The 23,392-nt window shown below is 32.3% G+C and overlaps 2 protein-coding genes and 1 long non-coding RNA gene across 11 annotated transcripts in view; 2 read left to right on the forward strand and 1 right to left on the reverse strand.

Annotated features, from left to right (window-relative positions):
• The first annotated feature begins 27 nt into the window (after positions 1-27).
• Positions 28-5,631, forward strand: LOC149738525 (choline/ethanolamine transporter flvcr2a-like). Of its 6 annotated transcripts, none has more exons than XM_089874145.1 (13): positions 28-392; positions 926-1,091; positions 1,355-1,478; positions 1,550-1,650; positions 1,907-2,002; positions 2,534-2,675; positions 3,427-3,564; positions 3,635-3,702; positions 3,994-4,100; positions 4,299-4,409; positions 4,614-4,719; positions 5,363-5,474; positions 5,540-5,631. In XM_089874145.1, the coding sequence occupies exons 1-13, from the start codon at positions 304-306 to the stop codon at positions 5,599-5,601; spliced, it is 1,422 nt and encodes a 473-aa protein (XP_089730271.1). In that variant the 5' UTR covers positions 28-303; the 3' UTR covers positions 5,602-5,631. The 6 variants fall into 6 exon arrangements, 5 of the variants coding, with proteins under 5 accessions (XP_089730271.1, XP_089730272.1, XP_089730274.1 ...); XM_089874146.1 differs by having other exon boundaries at positions 941-1,091; XR_016384560.1 differs by lacking the exon at positions 4,614-4,719.
• A 1,315-nt stretch (positions 5,632-6,946) lies between these two features.
• Positions 6,947-19,075, reverse strand: LOC149738526 (uncharacterized). The gene is made up of 5 exons (XR_016384562.1): positions 18,858-19,075; positions 18,111-18,233; positions 9,469-9,664; positions 8,711-8,791; positions 6,947-7,085 (listed from the first exon to the last, which is right to left on the reverse strand). It is a non-coding gene; the product is annotated as an uncharacterized LOC149738526 (long non-coding RNA).
• Positions 6,956-23,392, forward strand: part of LOC149738527 (uncharacterized) — a 47,149-nt gene continuing 30,712 nt past the window's right edge. For all 4 annotated transcript variants that reach the window (XM_089874109.1, XM_089874110.1, XM_089874111.1 and 1 more), the window contains exons 1-23: positions 6,956-7,102; positions 8,233-8,333; positions 8,677-8,809; positions 9,009-9,122; positions 9,191-9,255; positions 10,686-10,833; positions 11,206-11,346; positions 11,976-12,059; positions 12,309-12,455; positions 12,882-12,965; positions 13,322-13,396; positions 13,818-13,901; positions 14,318-14,464; positions 15,027-15,110; positions 15,739-15,897; positions 16,615-16,761; positions 17,230-17,304; positions 17,540-17,623; positions 18,120-18,266; positions 21,128-21,238; positions 21,757-21,888; positions 22,453-22,599; positions 23,190-23,319. In XM_089874109.1, the coding sequence (XP_089730235.1) occupies positions 6,956-7,102; positions 8,233-8,333; positions 8,677-8,809; positions 9,009-9,122; positions 9,191-9,255; positions 10,686-10,833; positions 11,206-11,346; positions 11,976-12,059; positions 12,309-12,455; positions 12,882-12,965; positions 13,322-13,396; positions 13,818-13,901; positions 14,318-14,464; positions 15,027-15,110; positions 15,739-15,897; positions 16,615-16,761; positions 17,230-17,304; positions 17,540-17,623; positions 18,120-18,266; positions 21,128-21,238; positions 21,757-21,888; positions 22,453-22,599; positions 23,190-23,319 (2,686 nt within the window). The remainder of the gene's footprint in view (positions 7,103-8,232; positions 8,334-8,676; positions 8,810-9,008; positions 9,123-9,190; positions 9,256-10,685; positions 10,834-11,205; positions 11,347-11,975; positions 12,060-12,308; positions 12,456-12,881; positions 12,966-13,321; positions 13,397-13,817; positions 13,902-14,317; positions 14,465-15,026; positions 15,111-15,738; positions 15,898-16,614; positions 16,762-17,229; positions 17,305-17,539; positions 17,624-18,119; positions 18,267-21,127; positions 21,239-21,756; positions 21,889-22,452; positions 22,600-23,189; positions 23,320-23,392) is intronic.

Here is a 23,392-nt window from a genome sequence, read left to right on the forward strand (position 1 = left end):
TTGTGATAATACACCCTTTTCAATTCTACATTGCTTGCAGAGGAAGTTAACTGTCTTTTTAATACTGTGCTGCAACTCGAAATCATTACTATTACTTCGAAATATAAAAATTTCACAGAAGATGCCGTATGGTAATATTACTTCCGATTTGCGGCGCCGTGTATTGCTGTGTTGAGATTGGCACCAGCAATACCCTAAACAGTTGTAGTCTTTTCCATCAGTTAAACGGCGACCAAGTCAGTAAATGGAAATTTTGAAATTGAGCGCTCTCAGATTACTATTTAGTCAGATTATTTAAACAAAATGCCGGATGACAGGGGAAGGAAAGCCAGCAGTGTAGACCTCGATGAACACCAGCTGCTTCTTCCACCTGCAGAAGATTACGAATACCAGTAGGGTTCAAATAGTTGTATGTTGTTTAATGGTGTTTATTTAACTAAAAAGCGATTTATACGAATGCCAGTTCCTTCTTGTATTTAGTAATGTATCGTTTTGTTTAGACTTCAACTGCGTTATTCGCTTCTCAAAACCAAAGTTAGTGGAGGCAGTTGCTCAAAACCAAACTTTATACCATCACTGCTTGTAAATTATATATCCTACTCAGAACAATGATTTTAAACTACGTATGTAATTTAAGTTCCCGTCACGTTTGTCATAACTTCTGACGTTTACTTTGTTTACCTACCATAGTGTTCTATACCACAGCCTGTTATGTAATTTCGGATACTTAATCTGGCTTGGAGCAGGACGCACATAATGTCCAAATATCCTGATCGTGTTCCAAACAATTAACAACGGTTTATGGCAGTCGTGAGGATACGATGTTTTAATTGTTTGACTGTTCTTTGTTACTATACCAAGTAGGAAAACAAAATTGAATGTACAGGTGTCCCATCTTACCCCACCCTACTATATGACCTTACAGATCGCTATTCTACAGACACGAAGCTGTATTTGTAAGCCCGAAAGAAACCAAACTGTACAAACGACGATGGGCGTTTTTGATCATCTTAGCTTCAGCATTCTTGCTTAACGGATTTCAAAACATTCAATATTCCGGACTTCAAAGTAATGTGGCCGTCTATTACCAGGTAAGCTATATACTGTTACACTGCTGTGGTTTTTATACACACAAACACATATACCGTAGGGGGAAAAATGGAACATTTTAAACTTTTTTTCTCGTCCCATTTTGTGGTAAACAAAGTACATTAAAAAAATAGAAAACGTATTCTTACGACTCTCATAGACCGTTGATAATTGTTTAAAACACGATGAGAATACTTGGATATTATGTGCTAAATGTGTCCCATCTTTCCCCACCCTGCTATATACCTCATTTCATGTTTTACAGGTCTCAGCGCAAGTATTCGATTTGCTCACACAAATGTACTACTTCGCCTTTGTGGTTTGCTTCCTACCAGCAACGTGGGTGATGAAGAACATCGGTTTGCGGTGGATTGCAATATCAGCTACAGGTTTAACTTGACCGTAGGTTATCATTTACACAACTCATTCTGAATACACGCGATTGCATATTCTCTTACAGTTGCGATGTTAACTGGTGAAGGATTTTGTTTTTTATCTGCTTGTTGGAGAAGCTTCTTCTGGGCAGCAGTAGTTGGACAGCTGTTTAACGGAGTCGCACAGGTTTGGTTTATTATGTACACTAAATACGGGGAGGGGGGAGATGGGACACCTTTTACTTCTACTTTCTCGTCCCATTTGGTAGTAAACAAAGAACATTCAAAGAATCATAAAACGATATCCTCACGACTCCCATACACCGTTGTTAATTGTTTAAAACACAATTAGGATATTTGGATATTATGTGCTAAAGGCGTCCCATCTTCCCCCACTTCACTATATGATGTTACTTCAATAAAACTAATGCACATTCATAAAGGTTTTCCTGATGTCCGTACCTATTTTATTTTCGGTGACTTGGTTCGAGCCAAAGATGGCCGCCACTGCCAGTTCAATCCTCTTGCTTTGTTTCCAGGTTTGTTTAACATACGACCAGACATGACCGAAACAATTATTTCCTCTTGGCTAATACTCGTTTCGTGGGAGTTTACTTATAAGCAACAGTATATTCCATAATATAGGGTTTAACGTAAAAAGTGGCGAAGATAAATGTGATTGCAATATAGCAGTATACACATTATAAGGTGAAACTGTTTTGAATAATGTCTCCTAATACAAGGTGTATAGGTCTAGTACTGTGGGGTAAGACGAGACACCCTTATCACATAATATCCAAATATCCTGATCTTGTTTTAACAATTAACAACGGTCTATGAGACAACGGTTTATGAGATTAAATAAGCAATGGTCAGATGCTCTTTGTTTACTACTAAATAAAACGAGAAAATATAATAAAAATGTGTCACCTTCCCCCACCCTACTATATATATATATATACATTTTTAAAATGCTATATTAGATCTGAAATTGTTAACATTTATTAAATTATCAACGTTTTTTATTTCAACAAGCCGTGTTACAATGTGACATATTTTTAATATTTCAGCTGGGGAACGGGCTGGCGCTCGTATTGCCTCCAATTGCCGTACCACACTCGTCCAATATGGACTTCGTAGGACAACGAATGAACTTTCTGTTTTGCGGGACAACAATATTTTCGTGTATTCTCGTTCTGCTGATATTACTTGGTAATTAGATTTAAAACTCATTTAAAATAGCATATCAACAACAAATCAAAATTTGTATATAGATATAGAAATGGTCGCACGGCCGACTTTTTTGCTCTAACGGTTCCGGTTTCACACGGTGATTTTTCTGTTTTGTTTATTTGAAACCAGGCGATACCTTTAGGTCACACTTGAACTCTATATATATCTATATACCTATTTTTGATATTTGGTTGGTGTGAAGTGTAAATATAGTAAGATTTTGCGTAGGCTATATATATTTCTATCTCGCCTGTGCCTTAATTTAAAGGGCCTGTTGATTTTTAAAAATAGTTCTATACATTACTTTATTACATCAGTATAATGTATTTGGAGTAACCATAACGTACTAATTATTGAAATAAAAACAAACCAGTCAAGTGGGGCAAGTTGGGACCACAGCACATTGAGTGATAATATAATGATATTCTGCAACGTATGGATAACTTACCGAAATTAAAAAGAATTTTTCCCACCTAAACTTTCTAAACAATTGTTTAAAATTTACCCCTGTCGATGTACATTTCTCAAGAGATTTTTAAAAGATGTTCCAATTTGCCCCGCGTACCATCCTTTTCAATTGTACTATTTATTTAGGATACCTATTAAGACTAGGCGGGAATGATAAACAAATGGATTTGTTTGAGAGTTTTACATAGTTTAATTAAACCATTTTATGAATTTCCTATAAATTTAATGTCTTAAATTTGATCGAAACTGTACCCCCCCACAGTATTCCCTGAGAGGCCACCCCTCCCACCAAGCCAATCACAAGCTGCTGTCATCAACAGAGACGAGGAAATGTCTTACTTGGACGATTTAAAAATACTGATGAAAAACTGTGAATTTATTAAAATTGTATTTTGCTTTGGTGAGATAATATTTTCTTTGGTCGACACAAACTATCGCAGCTTTATTTATTTCCTTTTTTATTCTCACAGGTTTAAACAGCGGTGCTTTCAACGCTATCACAACGTTTGTTGGACCTGACATAATAAAAAGCCACCCGGTAAGAGTACGTATATATACGTGTAACCGAATTTTAAAAACACGGCAAAGACTCCATGTACTACTATGTAACGTTTCTTATTTGTAATCTGTCGCCTTGGAAACCTATAGCTCCCAAATTAATTAAGTTAGTGAATTTCGTCTGACTGACACACGTATCACGCACTATATATTACTGCAGGCAACTTTACTGCTTGTAACGTTTTAAACGTTTTTTCCATAATCATTCAATATTGTTAAGATTAGCCAATGGTCAACCAAACCTGCTATTTACACACGTTTTGTTTTACAGAGTGTATCTGCAGCAACTGCGGGCGAAATTGGTTCAAGTATGATATTTGTTGGTGCCGTTGGAATGATTGCATCCGGTTTTATTCTAGATCGAACGAAAACATTTTTGTAAGTATATGCTCGGTTCAGATGACTCGATCTCACATTTTCTAGTATTTTTTTTTCTTTCTTTACTGCCAGATTGGGCGAAAATAAATAACAAAAATAAGTCCTTTCTTACCCCACCTTGCTATTCGAAAACTGTCATTTAAATATCTCGGCAATCCTCTTTTTACCTAAGTTTATATATTTTTAAATGTAATTAAGGGTTGTGGGTGTGATCGAAACCTTATGCTGCTTTCTTTCTTCTGTATTCTTTGCAATCGCCATCAACTGTTGGAGAACTTGGACTCTATGGCTGATAACTGCTTTTTTAGGGTGAGTACTTAAGTCATGTAATTAAGGCTATGAAAGAATAATCACGCTTTCGACTGTAATGCAAAGGGCAATACAGTTAAAGAATGAATATAACTTGTTTTATTCCCGCGTCGCCTAACATACGTGGTAGCTTATAAAAGAGCGCATAAGGTCCTTGTCCAAGAGCAATAGTTGCATTTATTAATATATTTATTTTATAACAAGATACTTCTTTTCGTCCTTCACCAACACCGGGTCCCAGATTTCTGCCGAGCTTACCTATCCTGTATCAGAAAGCCACAGTACTAGTATTATCATGGCAGCTGCATCGGTATAGTACACCATTAATACTTCTTTTCATGATAACCGCTATACTGTATATAACGCGACACCTTTAGCAAATAATATCCAAATCGTGTTTTGAACAACTCACAACAGTCTGTTTGAGTCTTGGTGATGCTTTTTTGTAATTCTTTGAACGTTCTTTGTTTATTACCTAATGGGACAAAAAAAAAAATGAAAAGGCGTCCCATCTTCTCCCACCCTTATATAGATTGTGGGTTGGTAAGGTAGTCCATGTTTTCACTATATTTTAGTATCCCGGGTAAAAGAAAACATATATAGTACTGTGGGGGAGGATGGGATACCTTTAGCACATAAAATCCAAGTATCCTGATCGTGTTTTAAACAATTAACAAGGGTCTATGGGAGTCGTGAGGATACGGCTTTTTAATTCTTTGAATGTTCTTTGTTTACTACCAAATGGGACGAGAAAATAGAATGAAAAGGTGTCCCATCTTCCCCCACCCCACTATATAGTAGAGTGGGTTCATTTTAACATACCCCACGAGATGTGGTTTTTTATTAGGTGCCAACCGTATTCCTTTTACCAACAATACTAAATATCCATTCTCTGTTATTCCGATATTGTGATAGTTCTGCTCGTGTTCATTCAAGTTCTTTTTAAATTACAGGCTTTCAGCATGATCTTGATTGCAATAATGCGACAAATTTTGAAACACATTTCGTTACTTGGGTCAAACATATTTTTTTCTTGTGTACTTTTCATCGCATTCGTTTTAATGGGTAAGTCAATGTATACACATGTTAATGAACCACACAGGACACATTTTAACATTTCTTTTTACCAGTTACAGTAAACGGTGAAATGAAGAGAACTGCAGCTGAGAGAAAGCAATCAAATAATCAGTAGTTTTGCAAATAAAAAATATTTTTACAGAAATTGGTGCAGGAGTCCGTGTATAAACTATGTATGTACGGTCAGTGGTGTTAGCGTTCGTTTTTATAATGTAAGATTGCAAGGTATCTTCCTCATATTTGCTATAGGTAGTTGTCGGACTCCGTATATAAACATTTATATACGGACTCTGTTAGTTGTTACATGGTAACCCGTAAGCTGGCACGAGGTGTTAAACCCGTGTGACGACGACTGTCGTTTTCCGTCCACGCGAAGATAAAGTAAGTTACATTCATTCATTCATTCATTCATTCATTCATTCATTCATTCATTCATTCATTCATTCATTCATTCATTCATTCATTCATTCATTCATTCATTCATTCATTCATTCAAAAGCATAGAGTTTAAAACCAATTTCGGAGAAAAGCATGTTTGTATGTTAGAGTGCGATTTCTATGTTGCACGCTTGAGTAGGAATGAATAAAAACAAAAGAGGGAAATTTGATTTCGCTTCTAGCTTTTAGATTCGTAAATTCATTTTGGCATTCTGTTATGATAGGTTGATAAATATTTGTTGCGCCCATTGACGAATATTATTATATTGCTGCTAAATTATCTGCTTTCGTACACCATGTGCAAAAAAATGATTTTAAGTTGTTTTCAGTTTTACTTAATGTTGTATTTAAAAGTTAAACAGCTTTAGTCATTAACATTTATATCATCGGTGCCTTTTCACGTTTTCTTGTCCTGTATTTTCCCAGCAGCCAAACTCGGTAATCCTTTAGCTGGCGTCTTTCTATCAGCGTCAATTTAAATACAACATTAAGTAAAACTGAAAACAACTTAAATAATTTTAACTTGCACTTTTGTTTTATATGCGAACGCCTAAGGATTAAAGCCCATGCCAAATCAGCCAGTGAGCCAGATTCGTTATATTTTTTAACATAAATTTTATTTGTATAGGCCTATCCTATAAAATGGGCAACATCAACATTATATACTGTCAAATACTGATTATGGTAAAGCATATTGTGCTTTATACAGCATGCATTAATTTACAATGCATGATAATGACACAAGAAAACATTACGTTCTTATTTGTATCATATGATATGATTAACCTTTAGTATTCCCCTCAGCTCAACCCCTGTGCTTTTAATACCATATAATAGAGTTGAGATGTTGTTTATTTTATACATGATACCTTAACATCATTTAATAGGCTTAAAGTAAATTTGTCAGTGATGAACATTGATTTCAACATTTATTTGTTTCTTTTGAAGCTGTTATGTCTTAAAATGCAAGAACGATTACTTGATTTTGTCTTTCAAACATTGCCGCAACCATATTGTGCTGTGGAGTAAAAATGGATCATCATTCGTTAAGTGGTCGGGCGGTAGAATCGCGCAAATGGGAGATGCAGCAACTCATGCAAGAGTTCCAGGGTTTGTATACTGAGAAGCTGCATAGGTTGGATGAAAGTGCTGCAGCTGAGACTGAAGAAATAATAAAGGTATTGTAATAGCTGCGTAATTAATAGGCGTAGTAATTCCAATTGTTATCACCGAGTTGTAAGGTTTAATTTTATGCTAGGGTTTGCTATGGGCCATCTATGTCCCATAAATTCGGCAATCCTTTAGCTAGTGACTAGTAAAATTTTTGGTCTAAAAATGTTCTGTAGGTCTTCCTGATACATAGCGCTGTCAAGTTTTTTGAAAACCCCTTGGGCTTTTGTGTCGAAAATAAACTTTAAAAATGCACAAAAACGTTCTGCATCACTGTATTTTCCTAATGAATTAAACAAAGTTAAATTATTTTGTCATAGAGAACAAGTATTACTAGTTTACTACTTATGATTTTTATGTTACGGATTACGTAATTTGTTGGGAGTTATGGGTTAAGAGTAAAGAGTAGGGGTTAGGGTTTTCATCGGAATAAAACAGTGGGAAAAAACAAGAATATAAAATGCCTTAATGTACGGCAGTGGCCAGTGGGTATCAGTGAGGTCTGGGGAACACTTTCACACCAAAATTTCACTGGTAACTAGCTAAAGAATTATTCATAAAGTCCATCTGCGCCATAGAAACTCTAGGTGGATAAACTAAATTCTGTTGTATAAATTTGCTCAATGTAACTTTTTATTGTTACCTGCTAGAGGCTATTAGTTATGTTATCACAAACCGCAACTATTGCATATTTGCATTTAATGCAAATTTTTGGCATATTGATTACTGTGTAACTGAGTGTCATTCTTTCAGTTTTTTTTTTAAAAAAGATTTGTTAATGAGAGAATATTTTCTAAACTATTTAGATTGATTGGTGAGAAAAAATCTTGTATTGTTTTGTTACCTTGCAAAGCTAGTCAGTTCTCCTGCTTAAATTCAATTTTAATTACATATTAAGTTAAATTTGATTCATATTCCACATGTTTACTTGACAATCTTGTAACAATGTAATAAATAATGTTGGGTGCTTAACATAATTGAAGTGGTTTTATAAAGCGGCTCTTCAGTTACAAGTACCTACTTAATTATTTGTTTGTTTAGAGTAGAGCAGTGCTGTGTAAATTAGCGTTATTATCCACTTGACGCGTTTGGATTGTGTAGTAATATTCAAGATAAATTATGACGGCTTTTCATGTAGATGAAGTTGCGTATCATGCGTTCATACGTCGCTGACTTGTCAGAGCAGAACGAGGTACTCGCGCAAACTATTGAGGATATTGAGAATGAAGCAAATCATAGGTGAGAATTTTATATAGTTAATGGTTTGAAAACATGTATCATAACTAACAGTTTAATTTTAATATTCCATATTTATAGTTGAATTATGATGGTTATGTTTAACATTTTTTTGTGTAGTTTCCTTTTTTTCATTATTGTACCTAAAATTGTAAACCTTTTATGAGGGGTATAAGTGCCGAAGTCCAAAGGGGCTACACTTTTTTATGGTATATGTTAAAGTAATATTATGTTAATCATTTTTTTATTAGGGTTTTTTATACAAAAACTATGCTATAGTTGTTTTGATTAAACTTTGCACAAAATCTTCTTTCAATTACCTAATTTTCCCCATTCCTGTATAAAGAGTAAGAGAGTTAGAGCGAAGAATGTCGTCTTACCTCGATGATCGGAATCAAGTTGTGTTTAAGATTGAATCATTGGAAGGAGAGATTGATTTGTTGAAGCAAGAAAATAAACGACTGCATGAAAAAAATGATGTAAGTAAAAAAAACCTTTTGTGCCTAGTTTTTGTGAAGCTGAAAAAGTTTATTCGAATGTAAGGTGAAGCTTAGGGACGGTAATGTATTTGTATATATCTTTTGGCAAAATAATATTCATATTATTATTTTTGATTTTTTTTCGGCTATTCTGGTTACTCGACAGATGTGTATGGACTTAGATATTATTTTATTTTAGGAACTACAATACAAGAAATCAAACAGTGTCAAAATTGACCCGAAGAATGCACACAAGGACATTGTCAGTTTAGCAAAGTTGATTCAAACTGCACGTAACACTGGAAAGTGGAAGGTTGGGAAAGAAATGATAATTGTTGAGTTTAAAGTTTGTAATTTTCTTTATATTTTCTCATTTTCTAGTTCGATTCAATAAATCTCATTTCAACTTCACTTCAAGATCTTTTCGGGGATCTACGCCAACCAGAGTGAGTGTAAAAAAATACATTATTTTATGTAGCTAATAATTAATTGTGTATCTAGACCCGATTATTGGTACATTTTTTTCTTTATTTAAACAAAATCAATTTCAGGTACCTGAAAATGAAACAAAACTACATTGTCTACAAATCCGTGTTACTTTTATTGAATGATTGTAACCCATGTAGCCTACACATCTAAACAAAGAGCATGACACTCACTTATCTTGTCCAACAAGTTTTCAAATTGGTGCCACCAGCCCATAGCTCCTCCCTATTGGTCGATTACTTTGATTCGATTGGTTGAGTAAACAAGTCTAATCCTCACACAATCAGTCAGCAAACAAAAGCTTCCACATTCCCTATTATCAGTGTTGCCTAGCCACAAAATTTATTTCCAGTGTTGCCAAGTTGAGATCTAAAAATTTAAAACTAAGAATATTAATTAAAATATTTGAAATTTAAATTTATTTAAAAAAAAACTTAAAAAGTGGTAATTCCATATTCAACATAGGTTTTACTAATACAGGTATTTGTAGTTCCCAGATTTTTCAGTCCAAATTTAGTATAAGCTGTATTACAATGTATATTATGATTACCCAACCAACTGTCTAGCTATTTCCTAATCCTCACAATACAATGGATTAAACCTAACAATAACCAAACCAATCCACAAATGTTCTCTTACTTTCCCCTATCGAGGTTAATTACTACTCTAACAAAAACCCATTGTATTTGAACACCCTAGGAAAAAATCAGGCACTACCAGCATTGGGACAATGTAGTGTTTGCTCATGTATGGAGCAGAGAGTAGTTGAACGGTTGGTTAATAATTCTCTAATTTGATCAATCTGAGAGATGTTTAGACTTGCGTAGTATTAGTTTGAAGCGCTTACCGTTGACCAGTTAAAGATGAGAACAGCCGTAATATGATCTTAATTTGTTTGTGTTAATAGTCAAAGTCAGCTTTTACATTTTGTTTATGGCAGTAATTTTATTATTTTTTATGTATTGCTAAATTTAAGAGAGGTTTTAAGCTTCATTGATTAAACTCAATGTATTCGAATCTGTGATGAGAAGTTGAGAACAGTCGAAATATGATCTTAATTTGTTATTGTTAATAGTCCAATTCAGTTTTCAAATTTTGTTTATTGTTATATTATACAAATTTTGTTTGTTTGTATTAAAATTTAAGTAATTTTAATCTTTATTAATTAAAGTCAATGTATTTGTATTAATTTTTTTTGTTGCTTGCTTTTGTTTTGTTATTGGTTTTGTTTATTTTGCTTACATCTGGGTTAAACCCAAACTAGACTGGTTGCAATCATTTACACAAGTTATAATTAAAATAAGTAACTACTCTGAAATAGCCTTTACCTTTAAAAATAATTTTCCTTTCAAAAAAATTATATATTAATTCCTCCCCTTTGCTGTTTCAGATGTACTGCAAAACAGGATGAAATAATAAATGTAAAAATTACAAAACTTGAAAGTGAGGTTGCTGACAAGGATAAATTGGTGATAGAGTTAAGAGAAGAAATAAAAACATTGTCAGCAGATATGGATCGATACCGTTCATCAGCCATGGTAAGTTGAAGTATTTTGTTTTATTTTTCGTAATGTTATGGTTTTGTACGCTCTACATGGTATTTTAAATTTATAGTAATAAAATCAATGTAATATAACTGTAGGCGTGTTTTTATTTTTACCGCATATGAAAACGTGTCATTAATATGCCAAGAAAAGCATAAGCATAGCATTAAAATACTACAAATTGTGTGTACAACAAATTGTAGTATTTTAGTGAAAAAATTGGGTGCCATCTAAAGGCATCTAATGTTATGCTTATAAACTTACTGAATGCCACCACATTTGTTTTTATTTAGAACTGATTTTCAAGTTTAACTAGTAGCCATTTTCTTCTATTTTCATCATTTAATCTGCATCTTCTTTAAATAGGACTCTGGTTTCATCCCCTCCACATCAAGTACAAGAAGAGCTGATGATCTCACTGGAGTAACAGATAAAGATGTGAAGATCATGCGTCTTCAATCAGATCTTCGAATGTCCAACCAAGCAAGGGAGGACGCATTGAATGAAGTGAGGGGTTGTTAGGAATTTATCACTGTCATTGTGAAAGAATGAATGTAACTTACTTTATCCTCGCATATTTTATGTGTGGCCGATAATTTGGACAACCCATTAGTGACCACTGGGTCGAGGAATTGTTTTTAAGTGTCTTGCCCAAGGACACTTACACCTACAATGGTAGCAGTGACGAGTCTTGGACCCATTACCTCTGAGTTACATGCGGGCCGCTAACCTACTGTGCTATGGCACCGTTACTGTTTTAATTGCAATTATGTTGTCAAGCACTCTGCCTTTCAACTTTGTATTTTATGTTTCATTTGTAATTAAAATAACTTATATATAAATATATATATATATATAATATATTTGTTTCAAACTTTGCTGCATTTGTTTTATATTGATATTTCACAATGTATACAGTGGAAATTATATTTTAAACATTTACATATATATATATACAACCATTTTAAAATAATACTTTTAATACCAAAAATATAAATATATTAGCCTACTACACAATCTAGTAAAACTGGTTAATACCACAAAACATTTTTTAAATGTCTCAAATTACTAAATGCAATACGCAACCCAAACAACCGACTAATTTTCCCAATACTTTAATTTTCTGTCTCCTGCAGCTTGCTGTCCGCGACGGAAGAATCGAACAATTTAAAGAAACAATTTCCTCCCTCAGGGATGAGATAAGTGCCAGAGATGAAGAGGTTGATTATTGCTTTATGGACATGCTTAGTAGAACACGTTTAGTTTTTAATTGATTACCCCAAAATCGGCTAACGATATGTATGACCATCAAAAGTACTACCTTTTATACCAAATCCTGGTGTTTTAATAAATTTTAGAACTCTTGTCATGATTTGTGGTTTCAACTTTATCAAACTTTTGTTTTTAAATCTCGGAAGGAAAATAATAAAAAAAATTTGGCGTTAAAAAACTGTTTTTTTTTTGCCCAGAAATTGTCACTTGAAGATGCTCTCGAGTTACTTGAAGTAAAAGTAAGGGAAGATCACGAAGATGCGAGGAATGCTGATGAAGAGATGATGCAGATGAGGAGGGAAGTCAACATCCTTCATGATCGGAACGCAAAGTCCATGGATGATGTGAGTTGCTAAATATCACTTGTTGGGGTGTGGTCATGCCAAAAAAGCTTAAGTTAGTTATATAAAATGTTAATTTTAAAAAAAGTGGCATTTATTTTAAGTAATGTTTATCAAAATTGTGTAAACTTCATCAAAATTTTTTTTTGTATTTATGGTAATTTTATACATTACACCAATAGAGTATTGGGGGGGGGGGAGATGGGACACTTTTTTGTTCTAATTTCTCATCTCATTTGGTAATAAACAAAGAACATTCAAAGAATTATTAAACTGTATCCTCACGACTCTCATAGACTGTTGTTAAACGTTTAAAACACAAATATGATATTTGGATATTATGTGGTAAAGGTGTCCCATATTACCCCACATTACTATGTATCTACAGTGTGTATACAAGATACTAAATTATATTATTGATGCTTACAGCTTGCCCAATATGAAAGATTAGTTCACAGTTTGCAACAAGAACTTCATGAAGAGAAAACAAATAGTGTTACCAATGCTGAAGAGGTTGTTTATATTCATATTTTATGTTTTAATTATATTTTTATATTTTATTTCAAGCTACTTCATAATGCAATTTTTTGTAACTTTTTTTGTTGCAAATTTTTTGGAAAGAAAAAATGCATTTTTTTTGTAAACAAATAGAATAAGTTAATAAATAATAAATATTTTGTGATTTAATTTTAAATATTGAGTTTTAATGATATCTGGTTCTCCCCCTTTTTGTTTAGATTAATTGATTTATATTCAAGTACAAAATAGCTTAATTAACCCACACCAGACTAAAGTTGGCAGTAAACTACAGATGTTATTGATAGCATTGGTAAAGAAAATGTTCAAGTAAATTCAACATATTATTTCAGCTTCAACTATTACAAGATCGATTAATGCAGAATCACAGCGATACTAAAGATTATCAAAATACTTTGAGGAAAGAGGTGAGCTGTCTGATTATACAAACGTCAAATAAATTTGGTTTACTATCTTTATAAGACGGTAAAATTCATGGTGTAGTGACCACACTTATTTTCTTTTATTTAAATGTACATTTTTACCTGTACGCGTGTTTTAACAACTATAGTATGTCGCTATACCCTGGCTTTTCGTTTAAATTCTTTTTAAATCTACTCTTCGGTAAACGAAGAGACAAATAAAGTTGTTATTATTATCAGGGGACTGGGATTTTTAGCAAATTACCTGCTACCCTAACCATTTGTTATTAAGACATGCATTTTCAGTTTTTCATATTCATTAAACATTAAAGAAGTTTCTGACCAAGATTTCTGTTTCTTATAGAACTGGTCTTTTCATTTTTCAGACAGATATTTTCAATTCAATGATTACACTAAATTTTTCTAGTTAATGACAAAAGAAGACACGGTTCAGCGATTAAAACGAGAAAATTCTTCGATGAAAGAACAAATTGAAAACGTGAAACACGAGGTGAGTACAAACAACAAGTGAAGTTCGGTTTTTAAACTAAATTTTAAGTAAAACTTGTTGATGTCATAAATTGTAATATTAATGTTTTGAAATGACAAACTTTATCAGTAATTAAATACTGTGAATTATCCAATGATTAAGAAAGATATTTTTTTGTGATATTGACTCATATCACAAAAATTACAAAACTGTTTTGACAATTTTTTTAATAAAAAGAATTTAACTTTTAAAGAAAAATAAAAAAAACAAACATATTTTTGTTTTGTTTAAATTTTATTTTACCCTCAGTTTCAAATAAGGTATTTACTAAAAACAAACTTAACTTTGTAACCCAATTTTTTGTTGATTATTTCTTACCTCCAGTTTCAAATACTTGTTTTAACAAAAAAAGTTCTTTTAACCTTTTTTACCCCCAGTTAAAAAGTATTCAAACAATGCACGACAAACTTTCCGATGAGTTCAAGAAACAAACAGCAGAAATAAGAAGTTGTAAGGAGAAAAGTTTCGAAGCTGAGAAGAAACTTTCAGCGGTGACGAGGGAATATGAACAAGCTGATAATTATGTGAGTGATTTCGACTTTTAACAGTTTTTACGAATTATATTTAACTAGGCCTGTTGCTGCTACCATTATAGGCGTATGTGTCCTTGGGCAAGACACTTAACGGCAATTGCTCCAACCCAGTGGTCACTAATGGGTTGTCCAAAATATTAACCAATTATAAAAAATCCCGCCAAAAAAGATTCACCACAAAGTAACATACATGGTAACCCGTAAGCTAGCCCAAGCGTATGAAACGGGCGCACCCGTGTTATAACGACTGTCGTTTCCCGGCTACGCGAGGATAACGCAAGTTACATTCATTCATTCATTTTACTTTGAGGGTAGTACTGAATATATGAAGTAGTAAAGATATATGGAGAATAGAAAAAGCTTTTATTGCAGTATGTTGGTACAAAAATGTTTGTATATTTTCCATGCATTAATTACATCTGCTGGTTTATCTTGTCTAAGCTATTCACAAATAAGGAATAAGCCTTAAACAAAAATAGAATTTCTTGTTATGGTATTGCATTGGAATATAAAGACATTACAGGAGCAATAAAATATTTTATCTTATTTTAAGCTGAAAGAAAGTGAGGAACAAATTAAACATCTTGAAGATGAACTTACATCTGCCAAGTCACAGCATCGTGATGCTATGAAACAGGTGCAAGCTTATAATTATCATGTTTTTACTTGGTTTTCTACGTGTTTATGTTAATTTTAATTATGAAAATCACCCCAACAGTAAGGTATGCTATGGGACCTGCGTCCTATGACTGAGTTACTCGTCCTATGACTGAGTTACTATCATATTCGGCCAACTTTTTTATTTTTTACTTTATTTTTTAAATCGTAAAATTTATGTGACAATATTGAAACATAGTTAAACCCATGGCAGTTAAACATTAAGGAACTTATTCATTGATGTGGCAGATGAAGTATCTTTCTCTGCTTATTTGTATATTCACCTAACACCAAGGTAAAACTAATTTTAAGCTCGTCCCCAAACGGTTAAACACTGTTGCAATGTCTTAACATTTAAACACTATAGTAGGGTGGGGAAAGACGGGACACCTTTAGCACATAATATCCAAATATCCTGATCGTGTTTTAAACAATTAACAGCGTCTATGAGAGTTGTGAGGATACGGTTTTATATTTCTTTGAATGTTATTTGTTTACTACCAAATGGAACGAGAAAATAGAATGAAAAGGTGTCCCATATTCCCCCACTCTACTATATTATATTGTCTTTACATTTACACACTATAATAATGTCTTTTAACTCCTAGGTGGAAAACCTCACTGAGAGTTTGCATCAGATACAGAAGTCGTTCAAGGAGACGAGGGACACGTTATGTGCGGAGGTTGCGGATCGACAAGATGAAGTGATGAGGATGGGGGAGAAGATGGGGAAGCTTAATCTCGATCATGAGAACAATTTAGCCAAGGTAAGAGTTCGGGTCATGATGTTGGATTTTGATTGAATAGTTTCATGATATTACTTCTTCAGCTAGGTTGTACTTACGGGACACATTTACATTTTTTTCTTTCTATTTACATTTTTTCTTTCTATTTACCTTTTTTCTTTATATTTGCATTTTATCTTTCTATTTACATTTTTTATTTATATTTACATTTTTTCTTTATATTAGAACTAGATTTCCTAAACATTACACCAGTTTCCTGCAGTGTACTTTCACCTATGAACATTAATTTATCAGACATCCTTATATGTTGAATCAATCATGATTTTTTAAAATCTGGTGTATTGCAAACAGATTCAGGGGCAAACAGATATTTTTCTATTGCAAACGTATACAGTCAGTGGTGCAGCCAGAAAAAAAGGGGGGTTTTGATAAAAAAAAAAAATTTTTTAATTTTTTTTTTTTAAATTTTTCTTTGGGTTTAAAAGGGAGGGGGTCACGACCCCCTAAACCCCCCTGGCTGCACCACTGTATACAGTTTTGCAAACAGATCCAAAGGCTCCCAAGTGTGTTGTGGCTCTAAGAATTTTAAGAACCACTATTTCAGGGTCAGAAGACACTTTAATTTAAATTGTTTAAATTTAGAGTTAAATATTTGAATGTAGAGTACAATCACAATAAGTGAAAACTTCCCTTGCTTCAATATAAACCATATATCAATCTAAAAAATATATAATTCAGGTTGTGGATCAAACTACAGAACTTGATAAATTACGCATAGAGAGAAACAATCTCTCTGCTCAAGTTAGTGACATGAATATGAAAAGTGGAGCATTAGAAGCTGAGTTGAATGATTGCAAAAGTAGATTACATGAAGCTATTATCACGGTTTGTGAATCATGTAATTCATAAAATATGTTCAGTAGGGTGGGGAAAGATGGGATATCTTCTTATTCTATTTTTTTGTCCCATTTGGTAGTAAACTGAGAACATTCGAACAATTATAAAATCGCATCTTCAGGACTCACATAGGCCGTTATTAATTGTTTAAAGCACAATCAGGATATTTAGATATTATGTGCTAAAGGTGTCCCATCTTGCCCCACCCACCCATATTATGTGCGTCATGTTTGGTGGTAACTTTTTGTAGTGTTTTTTGTTTTTTTAATTTTCGAAAAATCATTAAGAAAAAATGCTAAAAGTTTATTTAAAGCAAACAATGCCTTTTAATACCTGTACATATAAACCTACTCTTCCATTAGTAAATGTTTTAATGTTCATTCCTATCAATTTATTGCATAACGTGTTGAATTTGGTACAATATTGTTTAAATCCATGTGTTGTATTGTTTCACAGAACAACAACCTTTCTGATAAATTAGAAACTCTTCAAACTGAATCAGAAAGTAAACAGAAGGAACTACAAGAAGAGGTGAGATTAGTTTTCATTTAAGGTAAATGGCTTTTTGGATTTTTTTCACAACGGTTTTATTAAATAAGCATGTTTTCATTGTTTTATTAGGCCAAATTTTTTTTTTTTCTTTTTAATGTAAAAACTGTACATAAAAATTGAATATAAAACAGGTTTATTAATAAGATCTGTTCATATGAAAATAAGCGTAATTTCTTTGATAAATTTTAATTGTTTACTTATTTTTTTATCACAGCTCACTGAAACGAACGTCAGATTAATAAACAACACAAGTGAATTGAAGGAAATTCGTGGCAAGTTTGATGTCATTCGTGGAAAGGTATGTTTAATACTTATTATCAATTTTTTTTATCATTAAAACTTTATTATTAACATTTTTTGTTCCTTTTTCTTTCAAACTTTTATACTGTAACTCACTTTTTACTATATTTTTTGGCGATATTGATTCTTTTAAAAGTATCACTTATTTTCTTATAGTTAATTGATTGGGTATTAAATATATTTGTCTTTTGACATAACAACACAACACCCCAAAATATCTGTAGTAGCAGTTTACAGTACATGTTGTTACTTTTAGCATGAATGTAATATGTAACAGTTACTCGAATATAAAACTTTTATCGTAACATGAATATTAGATGGTTAGGGAACAAAATAATGCTAACATTTGGTTATCACAAATTCTATAAATAATCTAATTTTGTAACTTTTATAATTTAGGATTGTTTTAAAGTTTAGTATTATATGATAATGTTATCACACCAAATTTTTAAGTAATGTGAATGTCGTTTAATAATTTGTGTCACCTGTTTTAGCTTGAAAATACTGAAGAACAACTTCGTTCGGCGACTCAGCAAAACTGTGAGGCCTCGGAAAAAATGATTCGGCAAGAAAATGACATTCGTCAACACGAGATGAACTTTGTTAAGCTGGAGGAAGAAGGGAAGAGATTGAAAGATGATGTAAGTTGGAATTTATAATGTATTTTTATCTTATGTTATGCTATGGGGTAAGGTGGGACACTTTTAGGAAATAATTTTTAAATACCCTGATCATGTTATAAACAAATAACAACGGTGTATGGGAGTCATAAGGATCTAGTTTTAATTTTTTTTTAAAGTTTGTTGTTTAGTATCAAATGGGACGAGAACAAAGAATAAAGAGGTGTCCCATCTTTCCCAATCCATCTATAACACTTCGACAAAACACAAAACCATATATTATTCACAAAACCATGTGTTTTAGTTTTTACAAAACTGTATTCATATCTTACTTTGTTGTGTGGTACTGAGCACTAAATTACAGAAATTGGCATTTTATGAAAACAGTTAGTTCAATAGAGAAAATAAAATTTAAATGTAAGGTACAACATATTTGTTGAATTAAATACTAAATGGAGTCTTGATAGAAGAAAACTACCTAAAAAAACAATAGTTTATATAAAAACTAACAAAATAAGGGTAAATTTAATAAAAATTATCGCTCATTTTACACAAGCGTCTATTTAACTTCTGAACAGAAACATATAATTTCTATAAATTATTCATACTTACCAGAATAAAAACTTAACAAATGTAATTGTCTTTCAATAGGAGTCTTTCCCTACACAAAACTATATTCTATTTTATTTGCAACGTGCTCTTTGTATTTTTCGTTAAACTTTTACCGTTCTTTAAAATTTTTGTTCGAAATAATTTGAAGTCACCCAGCCAACATAGCCATCACAGCAAACCTTTGTTCCAATCTAATCTTCTCCCTGCTATTCAAGTACACTCATGTAGCTTTCAAAGAAAGGCTTGTTTTTTCAGGCTTTTGCTTTCACTTTTAGTGAAGGATGCTTCTAGCAGTGTTGCCAGGCAGAAAATATTATTTTATAATTTTTTTTTAATTTAAAATTAAAGTTTTGACAAAAATTTGAAACATTTTAAAATTTATGAAATTTGAATGGTCAACACTACTGGTCAACACTGGGGCATTTTCACTCTCTTTTTTGAAAACATACTTCAGTTTTACATGTCACATCACACGTTGGAAATACAGCGGCGAATTGAAATTTGAATTTTCATTTCATATTCACAACACCAATGACTGTGTTGGACATTTTTTTTACAAATTTTAAGCAAACTTTAAAAATTTTTAAACTTTCTTTTTCTGTAAGGTAATAATGCAAGGGGAAGTAGTTACTAAGGTGTAGAATGCGTTTATTAGGCAGAAAAATGTCGTATTTAAATGAGAATACTCAGTCTGAATTGCTGCAAAAGATACGACAAATGCAATATCAGGTAATGCTTAAAAAGTCAAAATGGCAGCGACCTTGTCATATTTCTGTCATTTATAAACATATAATTCACATTAAGAATGTTTTTAAAATAAAATTAAGTTTCTGGTAGTAGTCCTTTAATATTTATGTATTTTTTATTAAATCAAACCATATAATGCGATATTCTAATTTTTCATTGCAACAAAGTATTCACTTCCACAATATTTACAATATGTTAATGTTACCACTGTATTCTGTATATTATGCATCATGAAGTAAGTTTGTGCAGTATTTACTATGTGTAATGTAAGTAACTGTGTCAGATCAGCCTTCATGTTTTTCTTCAAGTAACAAAGCCTGGATGTGTAGCCAAACAAAAGCTCCTCTGTGAGGTAACAATACAACTGCTTGTTATGATAGCAGACATGCCATTGATGGTCATAATGCTCTCTGTGATGTCATTTCATTGAGGGGATTTGAACCAATCAGGCTTCTGTATACAGATAAGCCAGCTACTAACGGCCAGATAGAACTGGTGGCATTTTCAAACCAAGATTTGGGATGGTGTTATATTTTTGTTAGGAAACAGCTCATTTTTAGCAGTTTTGTTTTGGTTTTTACCCTGCTGGTCAAATAACTGAAAGCATACAGCATAGGGAGTTTAAATAAAACAGAATATGAAGTCTTTTACTCTTTTTGTTAAATTTTGCAACTACAGTTCAGTGAAAAGGGTACATGTAGTTTTATTTAACTGAAGTTTAGGCCTAACCAATTTACCAATAGAACAGACATTTGCAAATTTCATTTTCCTATACATGCCGAATAACAAATTCAATCTTAAGATTAAAATTAGCTCCGAATAAAATGGACGACAGTGGTGCTGTAGAAACAAGGGATATAAGTAAAACAGAAACATCACCAATCAAATCCCCAATCAAAATATTGGGGGAAAGAAATTTCCAGCCTTTCTTGAGCAGTCGACAGTTGATTTATAATAATCCATTATCATGTAAATCAGATTTCCAGGTATAATTTCTGAACAATAGGTTTTGAATCTCTTGCTTTGATTTTCTTATGAATTTCCTCCTTTTGGTGTAGTTTGAAGTGGCACGCTTGTACCACTATATATACATATGTATAGTAGGGTAGGGGAAGATGGGACACGTTTTTGTTCTATTTTCTCGTCCAATTTCATAGTAAACAATGAACATTCAAATGAGGACTTCCGTCCTGTTGTTAAATGTTAAAACACGATCATAATATTCAGATATTATGTGCTAAAGGGGTGTCCAATCTTACCTCATAGTACTATATACCAATTTCTAGGAAATCTGGATAATGTTCTTAATATACAATGTCGAGAAATTTTTAGTTGGTATTGCTCTGGCAATGAAAGTAATTCCATTTTTAACTTAACTGTTTCTTTGCTTTGTAGACAGGATTATAAATTAAACAGTAAATGTTTTTTTTTTGCTTTGTAGGCAGAATTATAAATTAAACAACTTAAATATACCCCATAAAGTAAATAGTTTGTTGTTTGATAGGCGTTTTATATCTTTTTAGATTGCACGTCGAGACAAAACAATCAAACACCTTGAGTTGGATCAAACTGCCGCTAAACAATCGATCAAAGAACAAAAGGAAGAGAATGGAAAACTACAAGCTCGTATGCAGGTGTGTGTTCATATTTACCTCTAGAAATCTGTTACAAGTTTTTTTTTTCTTTACTGTATCGATCCTAGCATTATTCAGTTTATTTACCTGTATGTGTTGATTTTGTTGACTAATCATCACGAAATTACGATTAGAACAAAAATATCAAAGACACTGGTATATCAAAGGCAATGCCTTAGTCATGTTATTCGCGGAATGAGCCACAATTAGCGTGATTCATTATTAATTGTGTAGCTATGTAGAAAATTTTTGTCGCTGTGTCACAACCAAGTGCTCTATATAAACGCGTGTGCTCGCCTTAGTTTTCGGTCTACATTTTTGCCTCAATACAAACACAAAAACACAACAATTGTATTGATAATGCTATAAAGCTGTATTAGCTTTTCACAACAACTTTCCAATTTAGAGTAATATTTATTACAGATGTTTCATTAAAGTTACAACATACAAGTGGACAACAAGTAAAACAAAAACCTATGAACTAGTAGTTTATTAATTGAATGTTATATTTCTACCAGGCATTACACATCACCTCACAAAGTGAACAAGAAGTTCTAAATAGTGAAGTTGCAAGAAGAGAAGAATTGGTGAACAGATACAAGTTGAAACATCTTAATTTTGAAGAAAGAAATGAACAGCTTACAGCTAAGGTAAGTTTATACTTGTATAGTGTTATGACCTTCAGTGGTTTATTAAAGAGAAAATAAGTTTAACGCACAAAAGGTAATGTTATCGTCACTCCGTAAAATATAATAATGTCAAAGGAAGTGCCCTAGTCAATGTCATTCGAAAATGTAACATGTGACTTATTAAATACCACCTGGTGGCGCTATTGCATAGAAAGGTAAAATGATTGGGGTCCAACGTAACATCATAACTTTAGTTTAAATGCTTAATATTTGCAATGTTTTATCACAGTTTCTTCAATATGGTATCATATGTTTTGTAAAAAGTATTTTCTGGGTGGATGAAATGCTTACAATAAGGATCAATTAGTTATGAGTATTTTTTTAATGTGAATTATTTAAAAAAAATACATTTTAAAATATGGTGGACATAGATTTCTTTTTAAAAATTTTTTATTTTAAAATATGGCTGATATAGAGTGTGTCTATTAATATTTTTAATCAAGTCAATTTTATGACCCCTGCTCTGAATGTCTTCTGTTTAGTCTTTTTAAAATTTTATGTGACCTTTTTTTATTCAACGTTTAGGTTGAAACGCTCGAATCTTCAAAACAACAACTTGAACACCAACACTCGATGGTGCTACGTGAGTTGGATTCAAAGGAAGATTCTCTTCGTCAACTACAGATGCGACTTCAAGAAGCACAGAGGATGCAAGCCGCCGCATCAGAAGAAGTAAGATCTTCATGCAAAAATGCTTAATACAAGATTACTTACTCCCAAATTTAAACTAAAAATACTTTCTAAAAGCAAGAACTCATGAACCAAAATATTTTTTGTAAAATATATATTTAGTTATTTTTCTTGTACCTTGAAGTAGCAAAAACTTGTAGTTAAAAAATGTCGAGTTAAATGCTTAGCTATAATATAAATCCTATCACCTTGCTAAAGGGAATTTATATCCTTGATTCATTTTTCATATTGGTGAAAACTAAGTAACACACTCACATACCTATATCATATAAAAAATATGTAGTAACTAAAACAAAACATTAGTTTATATAAAATACGGTGGGGTAAGATGGGACACTTTTAGCACATAATATCCAAATATCCGGTTCTTGTTTTAAACAAATAAAAACGTTCCATGGGAGTAGTGAGGATACAGTTTTATAATTTATTAATTGTTCTTTGTTTACTACCAAATGGGACAGAAAAATAAAATGATCAAATGTCCCAACTTCGCCCACTCTACTATATAGCACTGACTTAATTATGAAGTTGATATATATCATTTTTTGTTATAATATTTCCTTCTATTCTAGGCAACTCATGCGAAAGAGTCTTTGGAACATTGTAGAAGAGATAGCAGTATTATGCAAGAACAACTCGATCATATGGAAAAATCATTCGCCAATTCTGAACATAGAAATAAATCGTTGAAGGAAGATGTTGGTAATTATAAGATTTCTATTTTAATTTGTTATTTGTATCTATAAGGGGGGTGTGATTTTGTTGGAAAAATAAA

Source organism: Ciona robusta, chromosome 3 (genome assembly GCF_009617815.1).
Source record: "Ciona robusta chromosome 3, ASM961781v2".
Lineage (NCBI taxonomy): Eukaryota > Metazoa > Chordata > Ascidiacea > Phlebobranchia > Cionidae > Ciona > Ciona robusta.